This window comes from Gracilinanus agilis, chromosome 1 (genome assembly GCF_016433145.1).
Source record: "Gracilinanus agilis isolate LMUSP501 chromosome 1, AgileGrace, whole genome shotgun sequence".
Classification (NCBI taxonomy): domain Eukaryota; kingdom Metazoa; phylum Chordata; class Mammalia; order Didelphimorphia; family Didelphidae; genus Gracilinanus; species Gracilinanus agilis.
The window spans coordinates 727339722-727367460 of record NC_058130.1 but is presented as its reverse complement, the minus strand read 5'-3'; the positions used below and the strand labels follow the sequence as shown (position 1 = coordinate 727367460).

The window sequence follows — 27739 nt, the reverse complement described above, 5'->3', positions numbered from 1 at the left end:
ATGTTTGGTATTAATGTTTCTCAAAAATTACTTTTTAATGTCAGCAGAGGGGCCTACTGGGATCCTACTAGTAGATACTAGCTAAACTATTAATTCAGGGAAAACACTTTCTGCTCCATATATAGATTACACTTTTTCCAAATTATAAATGTTCAATACCATGTCACAGTACCTTAAAATATTGAACGCAGACTCCTTTGAACTTGTGTTCATTATTGTCATGCATCCTTGCAATCTGTATGCTAATTTTAAACTTAAAAGCTTCAATGAATGTCAGTACAAGAAATGTTTTTTTTTCCTGTTTTAGGTAGGTTCAAATAGACTTCATTAAAACTTTGACAAATTCTAAACCACCTATATATAAATATAATCACACATACACTGAACTGTATAGAGAAATTAAAAATTAACACCAATTTTTTTTGGAGAGGGAGTAGTGGATTGATTACATTAACTATTACCACCACCAAAATATTTTAACCATCAGCCAAAGAAATGTCTGTGAGACCTAGTCTCAATAAGGACAGAATAAATGTTCTGCATTCAAACTATGTTAAAAAAAAACAACAACAAACATTCCATGGCTCCTGGTTATAATCAGATCAGAACCAGAGAAACATGTGTGGCACTGTTATTATTAAAATGGACTACACCTTAATGCTCTAATAGTATTTTTTTTAAGTAGGACCAAACCCAACACAAATTCAGATCCTATGGTATTTGGTATAAGGAATGCTATGTCCCCGCTATTCATTTTAGAGCTCCTTTTTGTAGAAACTGTAAGGATCCAAGTAAAATGAAGATTTGGGTACTGATTTTGCATAGATGCTCAAATAGACTCATCTATAGATGTTCAGTGTTCACAGTGGAACATAGCAATCAAGGGGCTGGGGCTAGAGGGGGGCAGGCTTTCAACTTCCTATTACTATCTTCACATAATGGCAACACAGTATGAAGATATAACAACCAGAGGTCACTTAACTGCATTGTGGTTAAATACTATAATAAAGTCTGTGGGTTTGTACTGAAGTTTCACAGTAAGTGACCCAATTTAAAAAAACCAATCCTTCATGATGTTTCATTATTGCTTTCCTCTTAAATTGTAACTTGGGATTCTTAAAGACTCATTTCTACTCACTGTATCATGTCAAGTGCTATACAATTTGAATATGAAATCCACATCTGAAGGAGTGGTATCTTAAACCGAACCTTAGACAACACAAGAGAGTTCACTGGAAGCCAGACCGAAAACACAGACTCAGACTAAACCTTTCCCTCCTGCTGAATTCCCCACTCTTTCTTTTTTTGTTTTAGGCATTCCACATCCAAAAGGAATTCTAAGAGAATGGTGCCACCTAGCCAAAGGAATATAAATCTTAGGGCAAGTTGTGCCAAAACTTCCGGAAGAACTTAAGTCTAATGGAATGGCATCCTCTACTTTGTTTTTGCCAAATAATCTACTTTACAAAGTCAGTCAATTTCCCTAACTTTACTCTTCCTATTAAAAACCCCATCAACTCTATGCTTATTTACCAGTGAAATCCCCAGTTGCCCAAGACTTGGTTTGATCTTAAGGTAAAATAAAACTACAACTACACACTTTTTTGCCCATGATGTCGTGAAAATGCATGTTGACAGCCTGGTCCACTGATTGTTCGTCCTCGAAAGTAATAAATCCAAAACCTAGCCAACGACGAAGAGTGAATCAAGGTAGCAGGGTGTTGTGACACAAAACAGGATGATGAACAGTATTAGGGGCGGACCAAGGGTTCAAACAAGGGTTTCAGATAAGCCAAGTATGTTAACAAAGTTCAGAAAAAGTAGCGGCCACTTGAAAAAATAGCAAGGCATGGAGGATACAATGGGACTAAGATTCTCAGCTAACCACATGCACTTGCAAAATAAAACATCTATTTTTTGGATTTGCATAATTGGTTTACTACCCAAAGGTTCTACATACTTGGGGAACAGCCTAAGATTTATATTGTTGGGAAAAACTGGTCATGGAACAAGGCAGTTCTCTCTTCTTGATTAATCATCACAGGTTATAATCTTAGTGGAAAATCTATACTTTGTCCATAGGAACTAGTCTAAAAGCAAAAGGCAAAAACCTATATATAAATCAATTGTGATGAAAAGTAACTAATCTGAATTAAAATAAAGAGGAAACCACCCTTAGAGTTAGTAACCAAAAAATATGGGAATACTTGGTTCGTGAAATGATCAAAGATTGAAAATCGTCTTCTATACATCTAAGGTTTTATCCTGTCTCTTTACTGAACATATGAGATTACACTTAGTTTGGTTTCTTTGGGGGGGTTTTTTTGTTTGTCTGTTTTTAAGGGGCACAGAAATCAATGGATTTAGAGCCAAAAGATCCCTGACTGACAACCTAATCTGCCCTGCCATCCTGAGTCTTATAGGTAAAGGAAAAACCTACACAAGGTCACAAAGGTAGTTAAATGGCAGTTGGGATTTGAATCCAGATCTTTTGACTCCAAATCCAGTTTTCTTTCCATTTTAACCTTTGCCTCCCAAACAGAAACCAAGTTCCCAACAAAGGATAAGAAAGTATCACAAATTGTCTATTAACCATTTGCAAGGGATCCTGAACCTCAACAAAGGGAATATAAATGGGGTATATGTACTATGAGTGTGTGTCTGCTTTTCTGAAACCCAAGATTCTCCCCCTTGGCTTGCATTTTGCTTTGCAGCTAGTGCTGACAGCAGCCATATATATATATATATATTGCTCTAAAGCGTTAAACAGAAACACAGTATCTATAAACAGTTAGTGCCTCACTAAGCTTCCCCAACTCAGTTGGGGAAGCCCAAGGAGGCCTATCAAAGAAGGTTATATATAAAATACACAAAGATACAGGCCAAAATGGATTCCAGCAGGTCAAATTCTGCTGTCAGCAGCAAGAGCAAGAGGCATCATCAAAAATTTTAAAATTAAATAAAAATCAAATAAAAATAAAAACTTGAGCATTTCCCAAACACAAGAGTCTGGTGGTATAAACGAAGTTTGGTTGTTCTGTGATGAGAGCGACCATCCAATGGAAAGCAGCATTTCATCACAATGTATTTGTCTGGAGTGAACTGGAAAGCTTAGCAGCACTGCCAAGAAGACCCTCTCAAGTCTCTGCAGGGATCCTGGATCAGTTTAATATCACAGACTCCCCTCTAGATGCCAAGAGGAGAACAGAAGGGAGCACCCGCCACCTCCAGAGATGGTCCACTGACTCTGTTCACAAAAGAAAGACTGCAAGGAGACAGATGCCAAAGAACTTGGAAGAAAGATGAAATTCTCAAAGAATTCAGTTGGGCACCAAAAGGACCAAAGATAATAAGGCTATATACATATATATATATATTTTTTGCTTGTTTGCTTATGGATTCTTTTGGAGGAGGGAGAGAGAAAGAGAGAATGGCAGGTGTACATTTACCAAACACATCTCCTGCTAGTTGAGAAAGCAGGAGAGTGAAAGCAGGAAAAACTTATTACTTGTCTGGAAAGCAGTTTAGAGGTACATTTAAGAAGGGGCTCAGGACAAACTCATGCCCTCGAGAATTGGTAGAATTTATGTGTGGTCAATAGCAATGGTCTAAACACAGTGAAAGGGAAAGGCTGAAATTATAGATTACCAGGATCACTTCATAAATGGTGCCTCAAGTCCAGATTACTTCAGGGAGTAAACAAAAGTGGATGAGGGGAAGCTGAGACTGGAAGTTACCTGGGATTTCAGGATATTTTAACGAAATACCACTGGTAAGATAATAGGCATGAAAGGAATGGGGGAGAAGGCTGAGAAAGCTGAATTGACAAAGATTACCAGCAAAGTACAGTGGGAATGGTTTTAGGATCAATTTGATATTCAAATTTTATATATATATATATATCTATATCAATCAGCAACATGACCATATAACTGAAGGGATGGAATCTGAGGTTCAAAACGATGAAGTAGCAAATACAAAGGAGGAAGGCAAAAGTTTTAACTGATATGCAAAGGACAAGGAAAACTGTAAGGTAACTGAAGAAGGTAATTCAGAGTAGAAATGAAGGTTAGATAACAAGGTTAGGAACTGGAAAAGGGAAAATACTCAAACAGCATTATACTATGAACAGTGAGACAGGGAAGTTCTAGCAGGAATAAATGCATCTACTGAATACAAACTACAGAAATTTTGTTTGTTTGTTTTAAATAGCAATAATGCATTACATGCAGAACATTGTGTACAAGTAGAGTTTTATCGTATCACAGAAATTCAGAAACAATGCAAAAGGTTAGAAAAATTAGAAGGTTGTTCCCTAGGGTACATTGTTCTTTCTAAGGAAGGTAGGACTTAACTTTCAAATCATTGTTTCTACCTTACTTTTTGGATGGGGAAGGATACACACAGACGGGAACGGATGGACGAACACATGGGAACATGGGGAAACAGGAATGCACAGGCACACACAGGCGCACGTACACACACACACACACACACACACACACACACACACACACACACAACAACAACAACAACAACAACACACTTCAGTTTAAAGATGTTATTAAGCTGGACAATTGGCTTCTGTACTGGGGGGGTGGGGGTGGGGGGAGGGAGCTCAAATGTCAGAGAACTGAAATGGATACCATGGACTTACAGTTATTTTAATTTGCCTAAACTATGGAAACTACCTACCTATTTATCCATAATCCAATATGTTCTCCAGTCATTTCTGGTACTCTTAACCAGTATTACAGAAGTCTCAAAACCCTTCAATCCCAATTCCTAGGTCCTGCTGCCTAACTCTACAACTAATAGCCATCTAATCCATCCCACTTTTCCTTATTTTTTTCTTCAGGTCCCAATCAACCAGACATTAACTATGGGCTCCTTCTTCATCATGATCAGAAGGCAAGGATTACAAGAGTAAAAGGGACCTGAGGAGTGGATCTGAAAACAATGAACTCACCTCACTCTTACTTGTATTTATCTTTTTGCAAAGCTTTAAGTGGATGAGCTGGTCAGATAGAGAGCAGAACTTTAGATATCCCTTTTGCTAAGCTATTACAAGATCAGGGTAAATATTCTGAACAAATATAAGTGATGTAGCAATATGGTTAAAAAATAGTATTTTCTCAAACTCCAGGAATGTTTTAACCAAATATTTATAGCTCCAATTCTTTTAAAATAAGAAGTGGCAAATTTCAGATTCTGGAGGCTCCTGGAACAGATTTTTCTAAAGAATGCATCTTTCAATAAGATTACATCACCAACGAAGAAGCTGAACAGAAAAATCTATTGAAACTTCGTTTACACCCCAATGCAGACAAAGCCCGTCCCTCCTCTGACTGTGGAACTGGCCTGTACCTGTGTGATATAATTTAACACCTAGAGAAGAGAAATCTAAAGAGATATCGTTAATCACAGTCAAACAATTCACAGAAAGAAAAGAAAAAAAAACTTACTTAACATTATCGTACTTTTACTATGAACACTTAAATACGTCTCTAAGGATGTATGTCTAAATTAAAAATAAAACTAAGACTTAACAGCTTAATAAATATGAAGTGAAGAATACATTACATAATAATGGAGTCAGAGGAGAAATGAAAGTTCAAATGGCAAACTATTCTCCAGCATGTATGGAACATGCTACAGGGAAGTTGGTGCAACTAAGCTTAATGCAATTATAAAATATTGCCTCAAATAAATATTCTGCAGATGGTGGATGAAGTGAATGACATGGCAGTTATTTCAGACAGACCAAAACTTACAGATTGGTTCACATAGCCTGTCCAAAAGTGATCCACTAACCAAAAACAAGGTAGGGGTTTTGGGAAAGGGAAGGGAAGAGGAAAACTGTATGGGGGCAACAGTAACAATGACCACAACCCCACCCCCAAAATAAAAAAGTAAAAACCATGACACAGAAACTATGTCTTTGTCATCCCAACTCCATGAATCAATTTCAGAGATGTGCTTTTGGGTAACTCATGAAAGGTTTTTTTGCACCAGTCTCATGTTAAATCATTAGACTAGATAATCCTCTCAATTTGGGGGGAGAAAAAAAAAAGAGCATGGAATGGATTTGTTTCAGTTTCAAGCAGATCATGTATACCAGGAGAGGTAGGAGGTGGGGAGGGGGGAAGGGGAGGAATATGGACAGGTGGGTTGTAGGTAGGGAAAGAACCAGGCTGACAGCATGAAATCACACTTCCAAGTACGTTCATGTTGACTTCAAACAAGAGAGACAGGTCTTAAGCAAGATCAGTTCACCACAGTTAAAAATATCTACAAATCTTTCTACATACATTTAAAAACAGAAACCATGTTGAAATTCCTTTGTTTTTAAAACTTCAATTCAAAAGAACTAGCCAAAAAAAAAAAAAAAAAAAAAGAAAAAAGAAAAGAAAAAAGAATGCATAATGTCTGACCTTAAAAAGCACAAACACACGTAATGGATTTGTACATGAAAGACCTATATTTTTAATATTTGTCTCAAAAATCTTTGAGGCAATGTTTAAAAAAAAATCTAGCTAATTTTTTCTTTGGATGGTGTGAAATAGTTTGCCATCTGAGCAAAAGGAGAGGATGAAGAAGTTTCAAGGACAAACGAGATCAGCCTTTACCTCGAGGCCTCTGCTTCTCTGCGTCATAGATCATGACAACTTCAGTGACCTGAAAGAGAGAATGGAAATTCCACTGACTATGCTGAGTAAGAAGGGTGAGCTGGCTACAAGAAGGCAACAGGTTAGGGCATAATCACATCAACAGAGTACAAATACTTGAGACTACATTAAAATTTCTCTGCTAAAACACAAATCCAGAAAAAAATTACTACTTGGCATCATTTGGGTATGAGAAGAGAAAAAAAGTTCTGTACTACCCAGAAATGCGTCTGAAGAACATATCCATTATGCATCTCACAGGCCAACCCTGGAATACAGTGATTGTGCCATATGAAGAAGCATTCTGACACTGTGAGTGAATCTTAGAGGGGAATGCCCAATTCTCTCAGTCAAGCTACACTTAAAATCCCTTTAGAGTCAAAGGCTCACTAGGCCAGCCAAGCTCTGATGAACTCTGAGCAGAGGAAAACAGCACTGCTTCCTCTCTGCTTATTCTTTTAGTCTCATACTGTCATTTCTCAACTTTTAAGTCTTTCTGATTAAAATACAATGAATTAAAATGTGGGCTGCTTTGAGCAATCACAAAATCTGTGAGCAGGAGAAAACCTGTGAAATCATTTAGTCTGCCTTTTTGTTTTATAAATTAACAAAAATTAGATCTATGGAGGGGAAGTCAACAGATTATCAGGATCCAGTGTCCTTCATACTGTGAACTACCATTATAACTGTTTTAATGTAGAAAACCCTTCAAAATAGGGAAAAGATTAAAACAAGTTTTATGCTACTAATAGAGTTTGAGGAGCCAATCTGAAGAGAGAAAATTTCTATATACATCATATATCTCCCTAGCAGACTTGAGACTGTGTCATTGTTAATCTCTGTCCCAAAGGTGATATAAAAATACTAAATGAATATTTAAGTTCATATAATTCACCTTTCCAAAGTGTTGTCTTGAGGTTTACAAAACACCTTCTCACAACAATTCTGTGAGGGAATATAGTACGAGTATCTCCACTTTATACATGGGAAAATAAAAGCTTAAGAAAGTTAAGGAACCCGCCCAGAATCCTACAATTATGAAGGCAGCAAACCCAGGTCTCCTGAATCTGATCCTTAACAAATACTTGCTGAACTGAAAAGATCACCTTTAAAGCTAGAAGTATTAGTGTCCAAGACTATATCTATCATTTGACTGCAATGTATTGATTTACAAATGCAAGTCAATCTTCAAACTCGACAATCATGATAGAATGATGGGTGACCTTGTGAGTTTGAACCTTATATTAGAAAAGCAAATCAACCAATCTGAGTTTTGCCCCAATTTATTATGCTCTTCTAGAGTCCCAAAAAAGCAAAAAGATGGCTAAAAAGGGAGGCAAGAAGCAAGGTTTTGCTCTCTTGGCTGTTAATGACTAACTCTTGGACCTAGCAAGTTTGCCATTCACAAAGAGAGACTCAGGCTTGAAGATGTTTTGAGTAATAAGGGACTTTGTAGATACATATGTAGCTCTAGCTACTACCCTATGCACTGAAGAATGAAATAGGTCTAAAGTAAACTAAATAGAAATCCAATGAAATTACATTCATATCCACTGACATTAGTTGTTGTCACAACTAATACTGTAGATAATTCATTCCACATAGTTCTGTGGCACAAAACAAACTCCAAATTCTCAGAAATGTGCTATGGTTTAGACTTGGCCTAAGAGCTTCTTTCCCTGATTAAAAAAGGGAGTTTGTATACCAAAGGCCAACTCCTGGAAGCCAAATGAATTTAATTTTTCTGAAAATGGGCACAGCACTGTCTAATGTTGTTAATTAGTTCTGCACAAACAAAATGTTAGGTGAAATGTTACCGGGTGTAGTTGGTGCTCTAATTAGACCATCTGTTTTGTATGTCAGGCAAACAGCCAAATGATATTACAAAGAGCTTTTGTGGCATTACAGTGGCTGAGACTGGGTTATGCCTGTATCATCTACTACAGCAAAGTCATTACAATCAAACAAATCATTAAGAGTCTATCTACAACCTGCATTTCCAAAAGCTCACCTACTTGCACAATGCAAAAAGATAGAAACTTAGGGGTAAACTTGAACCATTAAAGCACTTACAGTTACCAGAAAGTCAAAACACTAAGAATAGTGCAAGGAACCCTGATGCCATCCTGGTTTAATCATTTCAAGGTAAATAAGATGGGGGTATTGAGATATGAGTGAAAAAAAAATTAAATGGGAAATATTTGAGTGAAAAGCTACTATCAACTAAAGATGTGTCTGACTGTCCAAGATTACAAATATAACTATGTTTCTGTCTGAGGGCAAAGTGAGATTTAATCCTACCTTAATCCAATCAAAGCAACTATAATAAGGTGAAATGTCTTCTATAACAACAAGCCAATGCCTGCTGTCATGATAAATGACTCACCACTCCAAATTTCTTGAAGTATTCCCTGAGCTCCGTCTCGCCGCAATTGTGAGGGATCCCACCAACAAAAATTTTATTTGATTTATTGTTATCGCTCCTAGGACCTTTCTGCTGTATCAAGGAGGAGAAATTAGTTAGTTCATATTGGAAATTCTTCCTAATTCTATTACTTCAGCTATGTTAATACATAAAATTTTCTTCATTTGTATTATATACACCCTAAGTAGTTTAGGATTCTAAATTACCAAATTTCTTTCCCTGCCAAATCATCTGGGCAAAGGGGATGCATGAATCCTTTCTACATCTCCAACAGGCCTTCTAGTCTTTAATTGAAGACTCCTAATAACAGAATAACATCTTTAGCAACGCTCCCTCTGAACTTTCAAACCCTATTTTCTACTAAGTCAGATATTTTGTTCATCTCAAATCATTTCTTAACATGAAAAGGAACACAAAAAGTATGATTCAAATATGCTAACTTGTAATTATGCAACAGGGCATAATAAGCATGTAATGATGCCACACCTTAAAGAGAAAGCTATTCTACTGAGAGCCCACCTGAGTAAAACAAAAGATTCAGCTGCTTCAAGTATCACTCAATATCTTTTGTATAACCATACCCCAAAATGCTTCACAGAAAGGAGATTTGCAAGTGGGACTACAGATTGGCAAAGTAGTCTTGACCTAAACTGTGCAATTATCAAGGCAAATACTCAGAAGGGTTTAAAACATAATCTCCATCTAATGAGTTCAAAAAGTACCTTCTAACTCACCCTGCCAATCTATGATACAACTTTAACAACAATTAACTTGTTAATTTAACAACAATGACAACACACACACACACACACACATATACAGAAACACACACCTTTAAAATTAGTTAGTCGAGAAAAGCATACTTATATTTATTTCCCCCCGAATATAAAACTCTTTCTGCCTAGCTTAAGGTAAATCTTAGTCTGAAATTTGGAATTATTACCATCATATTTATTTAGTTAGCTATAAATCAAAACCTATTTCTTTAATTACTGCAGAAAATAATTAAGTTAAAAGTTTATCTATATGCTCATTATACAATCTAGAGGAAGGTCACCATACTGAGCCCATCTAATTTTCCTTGCTCTCCCATAAAGGGCAACCTAAGCTGCTTGGCTTGTTTTCCATGAATGGTTTTGTTTTCATTCTTCTGCAGCAGAAGCCCCAAGGAGATAAGTATCTAGTCTATCTACTGCCTTACAGTTCTGCCTCTACAAAAAAGATTCTGTTTAAACCAAAACTATGCATACACCCCGTTTTCAACAGTGATAGCTTTCAACAAACAAGGCAAGCTAAGATTTCAATGACTATTGCTTATGAGCTATAACAGGTGAATTTATGTAACTCAACTGCATAAAGAGAAAGTAAAACCAGCCAGAACATTAATGGCAGAGAAAAGTTTGATGTTAACCTTTAATTGGGGTCATGGGATCATAGGATTAAAGGGCTGAAAGGAACTCCTGTCAAAATCACCTAGTCCAACCCCCTCATTTAGATAGCATAGGTGGACAGATAGCAGGATGGAGATTTGAACCATGGTTCAGGTCTGTAAATCCACTGCTCTTGTCATTACACCAAGCTGCCTCAGTAATGCTAGTATCCAAATTCAGGAACCTAACCTCCTGACTGCTCCTTGCCTTCCAAATTATGGCCAAAGCCTCATAAACAGATCAAGAAAAATACCTCTGTCATCCAAGTACCAGCTTAGCTAAGAACAAAGAGGTTCACCATCCGAATGTTGATTCCAACTCATTAACATAAGGCATTAGAAGGTTCTTCAATGAAGAGTGCTCAGATTAGAAAAACCATAGCTCTCTGAAGTAGTAAAGAATCCCCATACCAATTATGGTACACTTTTACATCAGTGATCTCAGAGCACCATAAAGTCCAAAGCCCCTTTCCTACTATAGCTGTATATGTACTTATCTCCCCCAGTGATGTGTAAGATTTCCACAAGTACAGATTGGTTCATTCTTTGTACTTGTATCCCTAGTGCCTCACACAGAGACTGGCACAGAAGTAGTATTTAGTAACTACCTGCATATATAATACCTCTATCAAATTACTTACCATCTCAGGAAGGGAAAGAATTTTTGAACTTGCAATGTCAAAAAATGAATGCTAAAAACTGTTTTTAAGTGTAACTGGGGAAAAATTGCTAAAGCATTAAAAAAACTACCTGGTTAATAGATTGATTCAATGTTCCTAACAAGTTCAGTCTTTTGTGCTTCTAGTGATAGAGAAATTAGTGCCTTTGCCTGATCTAAAAGACAGCTAATGTCTTTAGGAATCGGTAGGAATCGGAATTCTCATTTTATAGCTATGAATCGGTAGGAATCAGAATTCTCATTTTATAGCTATGAATCAGTAGGAATCGGAATTCTCATTTTATAGCTATGAAAACAGGCACAGATCAAAAGACTTGTCCAATTATTTAAAGTGAAGCCAAAACTCAATGCTATATCTTTTCATTCCTGGCACCAATTCTCCTTCTATATGATCACAAAATCTGCTACTAATACTAAATACATTTTTAAAATGTCACAACCAAAAAAAGAAAGGGTCAACAGCAGGACAGATGGGCTTACTAGAGACAACTAATAGGCCTAAGCCAACTGAACTATCCTCAATACTACCATCTTTATAAAGTTTATAAAGCAGTATTATCGTAGGGAACTCAAGACATTCATTTCACCAATGTCCCTAAGAACTTTAACAGTTTCTTGGCCAATATAACTGAGTCACTGAACAGTTAAAATAACTTTCCAAGAAATTAAATCATTAGTGGAACAGAAGGCTCAGTACATTTCTCATTAAACTCTGATGTCTTCTATCCTAAATAAAGGTAAGCTGAAGTTTTCAGGCTGAAAAAAAAGTGCCAAACTGGAAAGGTGTATACAAGGTAAGACTGAAATCAATTCCCAAAAAGGAAAAATTGAATGTCTCTGGATATATTTTTAATTACTCAAACATCAAATAAGAGGGTCTTCCTTTACTCTGTCATCGTTCATTCATTAGCACCCAATTCTGCATGTATAACTTGAACTGGAATACTTCCTCTAGATTCTTGAAGATCTATCAATTTATCTCTACTTCTGGGGCACACCCAGCCCACCTTCCTGGTTCTTATCCACCCTTTCTTTGGTTATAGTATCTCTGGCTACATTCTCTCCAAACTCTTCTTTCTAGATTTACCAAATACATCTCTATTCCCAGCCTCCCCTGCCCCACCTTTATTTCCCTTACCCATCCTTCCTTTGGTCGAGTTCTCTCTGGCTGCATTCCCCGAGGTGTGCATGGCTTTGGGTCAATCTGTAGGAAGTTTCAAACCAGCTAGTTGTGAATATGCAGACTACTTTCTCTACAAAACAAGATGTTAGCAACAGCAGCCAGTGGCAAATTATCACAACCTCATTGGGTCAATTTACCATATATCATCATTACAATTACTGATGTGAGAACTAAACATCATTTTTTTGCTCAATCCCAATTTTAAGAGAAATAACTTTAGCATAAAAAATATAGTTTCCCCTTATAGAATTAACCCTAAAGAATAATTCAAAGCAAAAAAAAAAAAAAAGAAACTTACATTGCGGCCATCTAATGTATGTGGTCGGCTGGCCAGCACTGTTCCCACACAATTGGGATCTTTAAATTTGACAAACCCAAAGCCTCGAGACTGGTTGGTTGTTTTATCTTTCATGATAACACAGTCTACAACTTCTCCATATTGGGAAAAGTAGCTGCGCAGTGTTTCTAGTCAGAAATTGAAAACAAAAACACAAAAACATACAGTGTTAAGCATTTATTCTCAAAGGTTACCTATAGCTTATAGTCTTCAATAACTAAACAATCCGAATTCTTCCATAACATCTATAACCACATAATTATTTATAACTCTTATGGGGGGGAAAGGACAGGAAGAACGACTTGGGGCATTCAGGAAATCAATGTGAAGGGAAATAGTTAACTCAACTCAACTTGTCTGAATATTGATCAGTTACTAGAACACCACCTGCAACTCTATAGTTAGTATGGTAATGGTGGTATTAAAAGATAATTTTATACTTCACATAACCATTAATTGTCCTGCCTTTAAAAACATACTATGGCCTTTTAAAACATTAGCTATGGGGGCAGCTAGGTGGCTCAGTAGATTGAGTCCTAGGTTCAAATCTGACCTCAGACACATGCGAACTATATGAACCTAGGCAAGTCACTTAACCCTCATTGCCTAGCCCTTACTGCTCTTCTGTCTTAGAACCAATAAACAGTATTGATTCTAAGATGGAAAGTAAGGGTTTAAAAAAAAATACCAGCTAGGAACATGAAGCCCCCACAATCCCACTGTATCTTTGCTTCAAAAATGAAATGACAGTGACAATGAACATATTGTATTGTTGCCATTCCCCTGCCCCACAACCATAACTGTACTTTTAAGGAATCTAGTTCTTTAAATCACTCAGGATATGGTTTTAAAAAAAGGGGGCGGGGGGAGGTTAGGGAGGCGGGTTTTGCACAGCTGGGTAGTTCAGTGGATTGAGAGCCAGCCTAGAGACATGAGATACTGGGTTCAAATCTGGCCTCAGACATGTCCCAGCTGTGTGACCCTGGGCAAGTCACTTCACCCCTATTGCCTAGCCTTTATCACTCTTCTGCCTTGGAACCAATACATAGTATTGATTCTAAGACGGGAGGTGAGGGTTTAAAAGAAAAAAGAATCTGAGAAACAGAAATAATAATAAATATGCTTTGAAGTCAAAGCTATAAAATTTGTGACCTACCTTGCGTTGTGCTCCAGTCAAGGCCACCCACAAAGAGCTTTCTGTAATTCACAAAATAAAGCATTATGGTTAAAATCTACAATCTCTATTTGTGACTAAACCTAATTAAAAACACTCAAGTTGACAATGTTCCAATGAGATACTCCAAAGTATGTATAGCTAATGGTGGTAGGGGTGCTAATTAGTAGAATAGTGGAGAAGCTTCTAATGAATAGCTATTATAACTCCTTATATATACCCTGGTTGGGCTTATTCTTTTTTATCTAAAAAGTACCTTCAAAAAATTAATGTTTCAAAGTCATTAAAATTTGAAACTTTATATTACATTACATTTATATTGCATTACAGTATTATATAAACAACTTAATTTTGTGTGCTATCTCTGTGCAAAGAAACTTCAATAAATATTAATAAACATCTATGGTCAGAGTACTGGACTGGGTGGGTATTATTTCTCAAAACAAAAGTTATATAAGACATTTCATGAAAATCAGTGAAAAGAATGCTGTATTTGGAAATAGGAGAAACTGGGCTAAAATACTACCTATGCCACCTAAGTGACCTTTGGCAAGACACTTTACTTGTGTAGAACTGGCTTTTACATTTGTAGAATATAGGGGGATGGGACTGATTATCTGGTCTCTTAAGGGCCATTTCCTCTTTACATCTAAGATTTTTTTCCAAAAAAAAATTTCAAAATGGCTAGTGTAGTCAAAGTAAATCTCACCCTGTGCTATTCATAAATTTAATACCTCATATTTGTATGACAATGTGTTTACAAAAGGCTTTCCTCAGACGTGTGGAATTTAAAAGTACAAAGATTATTACAATCATTTTAGAGATAAGCAAGCAAGACTGAGAAGTTAAATGACTTGATGAGGATCACCTGAGTGCAAATCCTGTATCTAATAATGCTTATTACATGTATGAGACAAGCAATCTTATGGACCTAAGATTCCTTATCCTTAAAATTAAGAGATTGAGCTAGTTTACCCCTGAGGTCCTTCCCAACTCTAAATCTAGGATCCTATGATCCAGTTGGTCCTTGAAACCACCAGGTTTTCTTGACTACAAGTTCTGTACTTTTTCCCACCAAGCTAGTATTCTACTACATTGGTGACTCAGTATAATTGTTCCTGAGGTACTTGGTTTTCACTCAATAAATGTATTAACTTGAATAATGCACCTCCAAGAGGCCAGACCCCTAAAATGGGATTTCTTTAAGAGAAAAAAAATCTACAGTGAAAAAGAACAATTATACATCACAGTCAGATTCTATACGTAGCAGATTAGGTTAAAATACTACCTTCCTACATTTGTACCAACACTAATTCTGCGGCCTCGAATAAATGACAACTCTTCTAGGCTTCAGTATCTTCATCTAAAAAGCCTGCCAATCTCCAGAAGACTACTGCAAGAATTAAAAAAAAAATTTAAGTGCTCTGTAAACTATTAACATATTATATGGAGTAGCTAGGTAGCACAGTGGATTAGAGTACCAGGTCTAGAATCAGTAGGACCTGGTTTCAAATTGGGCCTCAGGCACTTCCTGGCTGAGTGACCCCAATTGCCTAAGTTCTTGTTTTGTTGTTTTGTTTTTTTAAGAAAACTATTAATGTATTATAAATTAAAGTCCCCACCTTAATCATAGCTCCCTAAAGAGACTATCTTTCCCGATACCTACATTAAGGTGCTCATTAACAACTGATAATAGATACTATATATTCTTTCCTTTGAAAATAAGGACAATCCAATAGATAACGTGAGACCAGTGGAGAATACTAGAAGTTAACCTGTGAGAATTATATGATGATAATAACCCACTTCTAGATTTGTAGATGAAAAGACATTTGGAAAGTTTTAACCATCAGTGCTCCATCAGCAATGATGGAGACTATTAAAGAAACTTTAATAAACAGGTATTTGCCTAATGTGGAAGTTCACTAACATCTTGCCTGATTAAAGATCTTGCAAGATAACTGCCGACCCCATTAACTCTACTCAATCTTATTACTGTACAGGGCCTAATAAACTGGCAGGCTGCAATTAAGAGAAATCCCTTTGCAAAAATAGTGGAATAGCACAATTTTCAGGTGCTCTTTTCTACTGCAGTTTACACTTTCTTGCTCTCTAAGGAGAGGTATTTAAAACTGGCATGTGAGAGACAATTCTACTGCTGTTAATACTGATGCCTAGTACTGTTTAGTAAAACATTCAATGAAGAAGAAAGTGACAAGGATGTTAGGACATTTCATATGACAAGGTCTCCTTCCATGTTCCAATTGTGAAGCCAAAGGTTTCTGAGAAAAACATATGGGCCAAAAAGTCATAATGGTGCTCCAGTTCAGACCTCATTAACTTAAAAATCACCAAACTCCTATCCATACCATTTCTAAATTAGGCCAAAGAGAATGCTGAGCTAACATTTACTTTCTCCCCATTTGCCAATTACCCAAAAGATGGCATCTATTTCCAGGAAGAGTATCCATTTGTCTTCCAGCTCCCCACAGTAGACTGCTGTGACACCATTTAAGCAAAAGCCATTTATACTATAATCATGGGATCCTCTATGTGGAGCTTTAAAAACCTAGTCTATTTTATTCAGAAATTACAGAGGGAAAAAGTTTGCATGGGTTTCAAAAAAGGGCTTAAAGAGACGTTTCCCAGGAACAGATGCTTTAAAGTATATTCAAAACACCTCAATTTACTTAGAGAAATACCAACTTCTATTATTACATCCAACAAAAACAGTAACCTAATAAGCAGGTGCTCCCCACAAGCAATATAGTCCTTTACATACTAGAAGAACAAGTTCAGTCAGTTAATGTCCCAACCATCATTATCGAAATTTTAAAATTTAGGTGCCAATGTAATGTCAAAATTAAATTTTTTGTTCTGATCCTTTAGTGAGTAGGTTCTATCATGTTCAGTACTGTTTAAACAAATAAATGATTATTTTAAAGTCATCAAAATTATTTTGTGAACTTGTTCTAAGACTTTGCATTCTTAAGAATAAGGAGCTTCTGACCTACTAAAAACAGTGTCTTATAGATAATGTAATATTTTACAGTTTACATAGCACTTTTCTCCCTACTGTTTTCAAAAAGACAAGCATTATTATCTCACTATCTGCTCAGGAAGATGAAACAAAGCCTCAGTAACAGATCTTTTCTCTTCAAGTTCAGTGTTCCTCCATCTCATTTACCCTTGTGTTTTGGTGCACTACAAAATAATACTTTGAGGAAATATTTCTAACCCTAAAGAGATCCTCTCAATATAAAGCAGGGGAACTAGAAAGGCCCTTGCAAATTCAGATAACCTATTCATTTTACAGAAGAAAAGATCAAGGCCAAGAAAATTCAAGAAGTGACTTATCCAAGATCACACATAAATATCAAACCTGAGTCTTGAATCCAGGTCTCTTGCCTCCAAATCCAGTACTTTCTATTCACTGGCCTAATGTCACAGTTTTTTTAAGATGTGACTGCCACAGCAACAAAACCACTTGTAGCACTGAGAGGTAGAAATCTGGATTGCATGCCAAAATCAAAGTACTCAGTATTAAAAGATCCTACTAAATTTTATCAGCTCATTAAGCAAACAGTAATTGTCTTTACGTGAATAAAACTGTCACTGTAATAAGTTTAGTTAGTCAAAAAAAATCAATGGCTTCACATGATACTAGTATAAAGCTTTCATGTGGAATTTAAAAATTGGATTGCATAGGTAGGGAATTACCAAAGGGTACAATGCACACTTCTTCCCTACCACTGACTCTAAAATTTGGCCTAGATGAATGGTGAAAGTCATTATTACCTGAGGAGGGCTCCTTTAAAGCCTAAAGTTAAGACAATTAGTAATCTGAACACAAAAGAATCACAAAAACCACCAAGAAAATTTGTCCACCTCAGTTCTCTGCAACCTTCTTTTCACTCAGAGGTTAAATCTGGTTTGAATTCCCTACCACTATATAGTAGTGCCAGCTCGGTGGCACTCAATCTGATTATTTCATATAGTCCAACTAATCTGGTATTCTACCACATTAAATACTTTCACATCCATTATCAACTTGATCCTCCAAATTACTTTGTAAGGTAGTATAAGCATTACGCCCATTTTACAGATGGGGACACTGAGGCTGTGATTTGCCCAAAGTGATGAGGTCACAGGTAAAGCTAGTCATCAAAGCCAGGTTCAAGGACTTCTATTACATCAGTGCATACGTTCCATTAGTTGAAATTCAGCCCTTTTCTGGTATGTGAAATTAGATTCAGATTATCAGAGGATTTGCACTGGCAAGGTATATTTTCAGAGAACCACAGCATACGGAACACCAAACAGTACATCTCTCATTAAAGCACATCTAGAGTTGAATTATTTTCTAGCAATGACAAAATTATTAAATTGATGAGTGCTGGCAGTCAGTGTTTCTGATCTGACATATTTATGAATTGAAATAACTATTTCAATGCTGCAGTAATAGCAATCACTGTAGTAAAGAGTGATTACCTTCCTATCTCCAGAGTCCAGCACAGTGTTCTGTACATAAGCATTTTTTTAAAATGTTGAATTGAGCTGAATATTCAAACTACTAAGAATCCAACAGGAGGTAGACAGCCTTTATTTGAACCTAGGCCAATCAGAAAGACTTTTGTTCAAATTCTGGCTCCATCATCCACAAGGGAGTTCCCAGACACACAGCAAGTTCGGTTTGGAGCCTCTTCTATAAAATGGGAACAATAATTCCTGCCCAGCCACATAGGTATTTTGAGGTACAAATGAAAGAATGTAAAAAGAAAATCCTTTCAAAAACTGTTAAGTCCAAGAGAGAACCTGAAAAAGCTGAGTCCTTTGCCAGTTCTCAGTCATGTGAGTTATATCTGTACCAAGGACAAACAACTCTACCAAGTCTTTGCGGGGCAGCTGGGTGGTGCAGAAGATAAGAGTGAGTACTAGGTTTAGGTTCAAGAAGACATGGGTTCAAATCCAGCCTCAGACACTTAGCTGTGTGTCCTTTAACTTAGTAACTTAACATATTTGCCTCCATTTCCTCAACTTAAAATAGGGATAATAGTAACACCTACCTTGCAGGACCAAATGTGATAATATTTGTAAAGTACTTAGCACAGCGCCTGGCACATAGTAGGCACACTATAAATATTACTCCCTTCCTTCCCCTAAGATTTTTGTCTATTTTGTTCCAAACCAGTAAGCAAATGTGTTGAGCTAATTAACCAGCTATTACTTAAAACTACAGCATCTGACTGGAACACCAAAAAGATGACAGGATTAAGATATTTGAAAAAAGGAATATTATGAAATGGCAAATATTGGAAGAGCTTTAGAAAGGTAGGAACACTAATGTGCTGCAGGTGGAATTTCAAATCAGCTCCAACCATTCTGAGAAACAATAAATGAAAAACCACTAATATATGCAAACTCTTAAACCCGGCACTACTATTACCAGGTGAACATAAGGGAGTATTAATGTGTGTTAAGAAATCCCAAATATGCAAAATTTAAAGAAAAAGAAGACCAAGTTTCCAACCAACAGAAAGCAGAAGCACTTGAAAAATGTATAAAATGAACATCATAATGTAAAGGGAAACAATGACAGAAAACAATCTTGACTTCAGAGGGCAGAAAAATGAGAATATCTGCCTCTCCTTGACAGTGGTAGCATATTGCAAAGAGGTACATTTTTGACAAATATGGCCATCACTGAAAAAGAGATAAGTCTAACAATCTGAAGACTATTCTTTGATTCAGATGATCAGAAACTCATGATGTTTCCAATTTATGGAATCCCAGAGTTGGAGAGATCCAAATTCATAAAATGTCAGCACTAAGAGACCTTAGAAATCATCTAGTCATTTTACAGATGAATACAAAAAATACCTACAAGGGAAAGTAACTTCCCAAATAGTATAATGAGAAAGCAGAATTAGAACTCATATCCAAGTCCATTTCTTGCTTTTCCATACAACCATTAGATGATCTAGACCAACCTGAAGCTGGAAATCACTAACAATCTGAAAACTAATTTCTGCTGAACTCCAATGACTCAATCCCAAAATAAAAAAGTCCAGTTCCACTAAGTATTCTCATCCCAAATTCACACTAGGTAGGATGAATAGGTTACTATGCAGTTAAAAAAAAAAAGCTGCTATTATTTAATGGGAAGAGCCCAATATATAGTCTGAGGCATGGTCAACATGTCTGTGACCCTTATGCTTTTTTAGATCTACCTTGTCAAATGAACAAAATCGAGAGTATTCCATTTCAAAACCACAGCCCAAAATCGAGTGTTCCATTTCAAAACTATAGCCCCCCCTTTTTTATTTAAACATATCAAATTCATCAGTGACAAAGAACAAGTTCTAAAGCCAGGAGGAATAAAACAGTACCAAAGAATTTGGAAATGGACCAGGAATTCAGCAAGGTATTATATTTTTATCCCAATGTCTATCTAGTATAATGCAAGGCATATGGCAAATACTTAATAAATGCATCATGACTGATTGGAAAGTGAAGTTTCTCCCCAGAAAAAAATATCAAAACATGAGACCACACCTAGAATGGGGCTATTTCTTTTCTAGTTAATAAACCTCTTTAGAAATAATTTTAATATCAATAATATGGAAATAGGTCTTGATCAATGACACATGTAAAACCCAGTGGAATTACGCATTGGCTATGGGAGGGGGCTGGGAGGAGGGAAGGGAAAGAACATGAATCATATAACCATGGGAAAATTTTCTTAATCAATTTTTTTAAATGTTAAAAAAAAAAAAAAAGAAATAATTTTAGGTCTCCCTTGGCCCCTCAGGATTACAAATGCTTACATATGCCTACTTTGCTATTTTGTTTCTAACATTCCAAGAAATGGATTTTTGCCAACAATCTTGAGAAATAATTCTGGAATCTAATTTTTGCCTTAATATTTTTTTTCCTAACATTCAGCTTTACTGAATCATTGACTATTAAGAGCTATAAAGTCTTTAAAGGAGACAGGTAAGAAAGTCACATCAACAAAGAATTCCAAAGCTTAAAAGCAACTAAAAGATCATCCAATCCTTTCTCATTTTAAAAATGGGGAAATTAAGACCCAAAAAGAAAAGTGACCAGCCTTAGATCACAAAAAGAAAACCTTGGCCTTCTACTTCCAAGAATTTCCAGTTTCATCTTTCCATTCCAATTTCAGATTTTCAAGTTAACCTTATTATTCAATGATGTCTCTCTGCATCTTGTGCTAATTATTTTTTCCCTTTTTAATGTTTAGATCTTTCTATTATCTAGAAACTGACACAGATTTCTTGACTGTTTTTAGTAAAATTAACAAAAAATGCTGCTTTTATCTTTTCTCCAATTAATCCTTCCATTTCCTTATTTGTTCAGTTTGCTCTTCTGAATTCCTTCCAAATTTCCTAAGATTCAAGGTGACCCAATGGATCTGTTTGCCTGATAAAACTCAAGCCTCTCTCTAGTTCCATGTTAGTAAGGCATTGTAGTGTCTAAAACATGGTTCACTAACCACCATACCAAAGACAGTTTCTGTGAAGATCAGGTCTAACCTCAGGTTTTGCTATTGCTAAGCTGAGGAAGCTATGTAATCTCACTGAGTTTCAATTTCCTCATATCTAAAATGGGGGTGATAGTCATATCAGCTCTGAAATCTTAGGACTTGAAAATGAGCCCTTAGAGAGAGAGGCTCTCCCCCACCCCAATATATAACCCCCTTTATTTTGTAAAAGATGTAACTGAGGCCCTGCAAAGGAAATGTCTTGCTCAAGATAATATAGTTATTCATATTTAATGGCAGGGCCAAGACCAGAACCCAGATATTCTGCTTCCTAGAACCATGCCCTTTTCATTACATAAGGCTGCCATAATTGAAATTCTCTGCACTTATCAAGATCCTAGCCATTCTTCCTTAGTTTGTTCCAATTTAAAGATATAGTTAAAGAAAAGTAATTCTATGTACCTGTACTTACAATATATGCCTCTAATTAATATATTTAAACAATATTTTAATCTTTTCCAGAAAATAATAAAGATAATAATAAGCACATTTAATACTGACCCTTGGAACATCTTCCACAAAAAAAAAAGGGGGGGGGGGAGGGGGGAATCCAACTATTCACAGGACTTTAATCAATACAAATGGGCAGGGAGCACAATTCTTAAGATATGTCATATACTCAAGAGTCAAACTCAGTAAAGTGCATGAAATTCTGGAAGGACAATGAAATAAGTCAACCTAATCAAAATTTAAAATAGTTGCAATCCAAGATTCTTTATATTTCTTTCCAAACAAGTCCAATATTTAGCCTTTGGACAATAAGCTCCACAAAGCAGAATTTGTTAATGACTGTAATCAGTTTCAATTCTCTAACTACTCTAAAATGAATAAAGGCAACTCACATTTTTAGAGCATTTTTTGATCTGAAAGACACTTTACTCACAACAAACCTGTTGTAATATCTCCATTTTGGAAGAAATTAAGGCTCACAGACAATCATTATTCAGCCTTACAAAGACAAACAAAAAGTGCCAGAGCTTTGGCTGGCACACAGGTCTCCAGACTCCCAAGTCAAGTGCTCTTTCCACTAAACCAATGAATAGTATTCAAAATACTTACCTCACAGATATTCTAAGGAAAATACTTTGTAATCCTCAAAGCACTATGTAAATAAATCATTAAAAAAAAAAAAAAGCAAAACATGAATCATTTTCAAATATATTCAGATGATGGAAAGTTGTCCAATTCCATTTGAAGAACCAGTGCAGAGGCTTTTAAACTAGGCCTATTCATTCTCACAAATCTACAAAGTCAGGACTCAGGAAAAACTGGAGCACCACTAATCTGGTTAATAGCACTAACATGCCCAGTCTACACAGTCTATTTTTTCAAGAGGAGAAAGAAATTGCTGGATCTTCTCATTCACTGAAAGGAAGAGAATGGAAATAAATGGCAGAGAAAATGGAAGGTTCATTCCAACTTTCTCTAGTTCTAGATACTACAACAAGGTAGACTGCATAAGAGAGTGAAGAAGAGAATCAGAATTATTAAAGGAGAAAATTATCAAGAACAATTAAACATGAAAAAGTTAAAACATATGACTTTGATCTCAACATTAAACATACTCCCACACTCAGAATTCACAAAGTGAACTTCACAGGAAATTTCAAGAACACAGTTATTAGCATATTTTTAAAGGGACATAAAGGTTTTTGGGAGATAATACAATATGGTGCAAAGAACTCAGGACTTAAAACCAAAAGGCCTGAGTTGTTCTCATCCTGGTTCTGTTATAATTACAGTTAACATTGTTGAGCTCCAGTTTCCTCATCCCTATATCAAAATTAATAAATGCACAACTTTAGAGGGTTGTTTTGAAGGAAAAAAAATCAAGTTTTTTAAAACTACCAAACTCATGTTGAATCAAGATGTCTAGAAGAAATTTACTATGTGATCATGAACCTGTTACTTAGCACCTCTTAGTCCCTTCATCAATAAAACAGGATGGCAGGCATTATGCTGTAGTGGGGCTAGCACTAGCCTCGAAACCCAAAATACTTGGATTTGTCTGACCTCTGACATATAACAGCTGGGTGAACCCAAAGAGGTCGCAACTTCTTGATGCTCTAGGCAATTCAAGTAAGCTAAGTTGCAAAGGAAGAGCTAACTTGAATTCCAGAGGTTATATTCTCACCCTGGAAAGTTCCCTATACCAATGAAACCATAGGTTCAATGCCTGCTCCCCCTCCTCTGTCCATGCCTAAAAAAGAATTATACTTGTACTGTCCTACTTTAAAGGATAGTGAAGAAGGTACTTTGTAAATCTTCAAGTACTCTAGAAACATTACAATTGTGCAAAAATTGCCCTAGAATAAGAATTCACAGAGGTTATATATCCTCGACCTGGAGAGTTCCCTATATTAATGGAACTAGAGGTCCAATGCCACATACCCCCAATCCCTAAAAAAGGGATTATACTTGTACAGTCCTATTTTAAAGGACTGTTAAAGTACTTTGTAAATCTTCAAGTACTCTAGAAACATGAGTTATTATTGAAAAAGTTCAATGATTGTGCAAAAATTGCCCTGGAATAACAGTAATAACAGACCTTTGGCCTGTTTTATCAACTACAGAATGAGAACGGATTAGATGATCCCTAAAAATCACAGAGGCAGACCCAGCATCAATTTGGTTTGGACTTTAAGATTTACAAGCACTTACATAGCATCACCTCACTGGAATCTTACTAAACCTGTGATCCCAAACCCAGTTATTTCTATTTAAATGACAAAGAAACTAAAGTTTAGGAAAGTGAAGGGAGATTTATTATTGTTGCAAGTACTAATAAATTTCCATTGTGCCACTTTCAAGTCTGTTCACCATTTTACCCTTGATTGTCTCACTTTCATCTCACAACAACCCTGTTGGGTATGTTCAACAAACTATTATAACTTCCCATTTTGCAAAAGGAGAAAATTGGTTTCAGACATTAAATGCGTTGGCCATGGTCACCTGGTTAATAAATTTATCAGGATTCAAACCCAAGTCTTTCCTGATTCCAAGTCCAGATATTTTTTTCTACGCAACTACATGTTGTACTTCTAATGCAGTTAAATTCTATTCCAGCTCAAAACTTGTATTATTCAGATGAGAAGCAGTATAGCATGGCTTTAGACTCAAAGGTCAGTAAGCTCCTACATGCCAATTCAAAACTGGATAACCATGGGGAAGTCTAACTTCACTAATTCTATTTCCTTAATAAAATGGAGTTAATATGTTTGGCTCCTACTTCAGGTAGGAACCTACACGAATCTACACATTTCTGGTAGTATTTTGAGGATGAAATGAATCAATATACATAAAGCACTCTGAAAACTAGATCTGTTAAGTTATTAGGAGAAACACAAAGGCCTTAATCTTATGAAAATTAGGCCAAGAGTGGGGCGGCTACGAAGCACAATGGATAGAGTCAGGCTGGAGACAGGAGGACGGGTTCAAAAAGCTGGCTTCAGACACTTCTTGGCTGTGTGATTCTGGTAAGTTATTTAACCCCAGTTGCCTAGCTATTGCCCTTCTATCTTAAGAGTTGTTACTAAGACAGAGTGGTTGCTTTTTCGATTTGGGCTAAGATACGGATACATTCCTAAAAACCTTAAGGCACATTAAGTGAATCCTTGATGGAAAATGGAAAGAAAATGAGGAGCAATCACTCAACAGAATGAGGTGTCTGTGGAAGATCTGTCTTAGTTCATGTAATCTGTCCAAGGTGCTAGATACCCACAGCATGGAAACCAAAGATCCATTGAAAAAGTTTCTAAAGTTCACTTTCGGGTTACTATTTTACCTATAAAAATTGCTTTGTGGGTTTCAAGTGGTTATGAACCTCTTTTTAAACAAACACTTTTTATACTATGCAGGTGGCCCTGTCAAGCTTCCTCTCTCAGTCACCCATATTAAACACCATAGGAAGGTGTATTTCTATATTGTACTTACTTACCACACAGGGTACTGAGCCTTAACCAATGTCTGTAAATTGCTTGACAATTTTTCATAATGCCTTTAAGGTAGCCCCATTCTCTAAAGGTTTTCTGTCACTACAGATTTTTTCACTACAGTAATGGGAGAGAACAATATTTATTAGTCAGAATGCACCATGTGACAAACTATCTTTTTTATTTACTTAATGTATTAAGAGCAAATAAAACTAGTAGTCAAAACTCTTTGGCCTTGAAGAATTCAAAAGGCCTCTTCTGAAATGACAAGAAAATTTGACCACTTCACTATGCCAAATACAAATACAAATGATGCAAGAATTAGTTATTTTTGATCTTGGATACCCTGAAAGCCTTTTCTTTGCAAACTAATTCTACTACCAAATTTATTTAAAGATTTTTGTATAAAATTTTTCTGAACTTGATGTTAGCTCAAAGACATGATTTTTTTTTTCCCTTTTGGAAGGAATCTGGGCAACATAGTTCTAGATCTTTAAGAAATGGGCCAGAAAGAGGAGGAAAACCTAATGGTGGCATTATTATAAACAAAGAGGTTTCAGGTTCTTCCACCCTATCCACCCAACCATGACTTAATAAACATGTGAAACTACCAACATCAAACAAAATAACAGAAATCAAAGTGCTCTGAAAAACCAAAGGCACAGGGGGAAAGAAGTGCAAAGTATGAAGCACAAGAAATTTCAAAGTTCCAAAGGCCTCTGGCCTAGCCAGAGGATCAGAGAAACTTCATAAGCCTTCCCTATGCTAAGGATTAGATTTTTTCGGCCCTACCACGTGGGCTTCCTGGCACCACATTTTCCACCTCCTCCTATCCTAAACCAATGGGATCTTAGGGACTCTCAAGTAAGGGGCAAGCCCTATTTCCTCTGGAGTCTAAATCTGCTTAACACTTTCACCTAACCTGGGAACAAAATGAGACGCACAACTCCAGTTGAATCGGAACAGCACTGGGAAAGGTGGCAAATAGTAATGAAAATATCGATGGGAATAAAGAGGGAATTCAGTCTCCTAAACCTACACCCATCCTGGTCCCCATCCCAGACAAACCAAAGGCTCCCCCAAAATGAGGAAAGGAGGAACAGCAGCAGGGAAGCTGGGAAATAATGACCAAAGAGGTACCCAAACGAACATCAGATTAATAACCAGTGCTCACATCACTCTGCCCTCAGTCCCCAGCTTGCCTTCCCCTCAAAGTTAGGGAAAACATCCTCCAGAGCCTGGGATCAACTTCACAATCCGCTTTAACTTCCTCTTCCTCCCCATCTCCAGACACACAATAAAAGCCTCAACCTCTGAGCACATCCTTGAGTCGGGAGTTAAGAGGTATCCTCCAAATCCCCTTTGAAGTAGGGTGTGAAAGAAATCAGTTTCAGAGCTTATTCCACCCGGGATAAATCACTTCCCTTAGCCCCAAAATTAATTGGGGTAGACCAGCATCCAGGAAGGGAAAGCTGGGGGCAGGTGCTAAGAAAGCAGCATCATAACCCCCTTTGCCTCCAGCGGCCCCAGAGAAACCAAAGGCTTCCCTTACGCCCCAAAATGAATAAGAGGCAGCCCTGGGACTGCTAGCAAATGGTGGCCCAGCCCAAGGTGCAAGCGCGTTCCCCTCCCTCTCGGTCCCTCCTCTCCCGCCCCGGATAAACCAATGGGCTCGCCGCCTCCTCCAAGTTAATGGAGGCAGCGGCCCGGAAGGTGGCAAATGGTGGCCAAGCCCCAGCTGGGCCAGGGGATGGGGGGCGGAAGGGAATAGCTGGAGCTCCCTCTCGGGGCAACCAAGGCGCCCCCCATTTCCCCCGCCTCATCGAGGTACCGGGGCCGCCCCAGCCACGGGACAGGGGACCCGGTCAATCGGCTCCAAGGAAGCACCCGGTCTTGGGCTTTTCAGTCTTCCCTCCCTGAGACCCGCGGAACCAGGAAGGCGCCCGAGAGGTCGCCCGTCGCCCCGGCCCGCGGGGTCCCTGCCGACTCCCGGGGGGCTATCCCGGTCCTCGCCGTGACCTTGAGGCAGGCTGCGGCAGCAGGCCCTCGCGCAGGAGGGCCGGGGCCGGACCCCGGGCGGAGGGGCCCAAGGCCTCCGGGGTTTCCGGGCTTCCCTCAGGGCCGGACTCGGCCGGGCCAGGGAGAGAGAGAGGAAGGGAGGGAGGCCTGCGCCGGGCCTCTTACCCGATCTCATCGGCCCCCGAGTTGTTCATGGCGGCGGCGGCGCTGCTTCGTGTCCCCCCCCGGGCCTGGGCCTCGTTCCCTCCTCCGGAAGGTCACAAGCTCCCGTCGCCCTCTCCACAGCCCCAGCCCGGATCTGCGCGGCGGCGGCGGCGGCGACGGCGGCG

The 27739-nt window shown here is 37.6% G+C and overlaps 1 protein-coding gene across 7 annotated transcripts in view; it reads right to left on the bottom strand.

Annotated features, from left to right (window-relative positions):
* Positions 1–27700, bottom strand: part of DAZAP1 (DAZ associated protein 1) — a 41336-nt gene extending 13636 nt beyond the window's left edge. For 2 of the 7 annotated variants that reach the window (XM_044671816.1, XM_044671824.1), the window contains exons 1-7: positions 27576–27700; positions 13878–13918; positions 12683–12849; positions 12340–12405; positions 9055–9165; positions 6630–6678; positions 1601–1683 (exon numbers count right to left, since the gene is read on the bottom strand). In XM_044671816.1, coding sequence (XP_044527751.1) covers positions 1601–1683; positions 6630–6678; positions 9055–9165; positions 12340–12405; positions 12683–12849; positions 13878–13918; positions 27576–27604 — 546 coding nt within the window. In that variant the 5' untranslated portion in view covers positions 27605–27700. Of the gene's footprint in view, positions 1–1600; positions 1684–6629; positions 6679–9054; positions 9166–12339; positions 12406–12682; positions 12850–13877; positions 13919–27575 lie in introns of those variants that run through there. The other 5 variants (XM_044671806.1, XM_044671798.1, XM_044671781.1 and 2 more) reach the window with 5 other exon arrangements.
* Between the last annotated feature and the right edge of the window lie 39 nt (positions 27701–27739).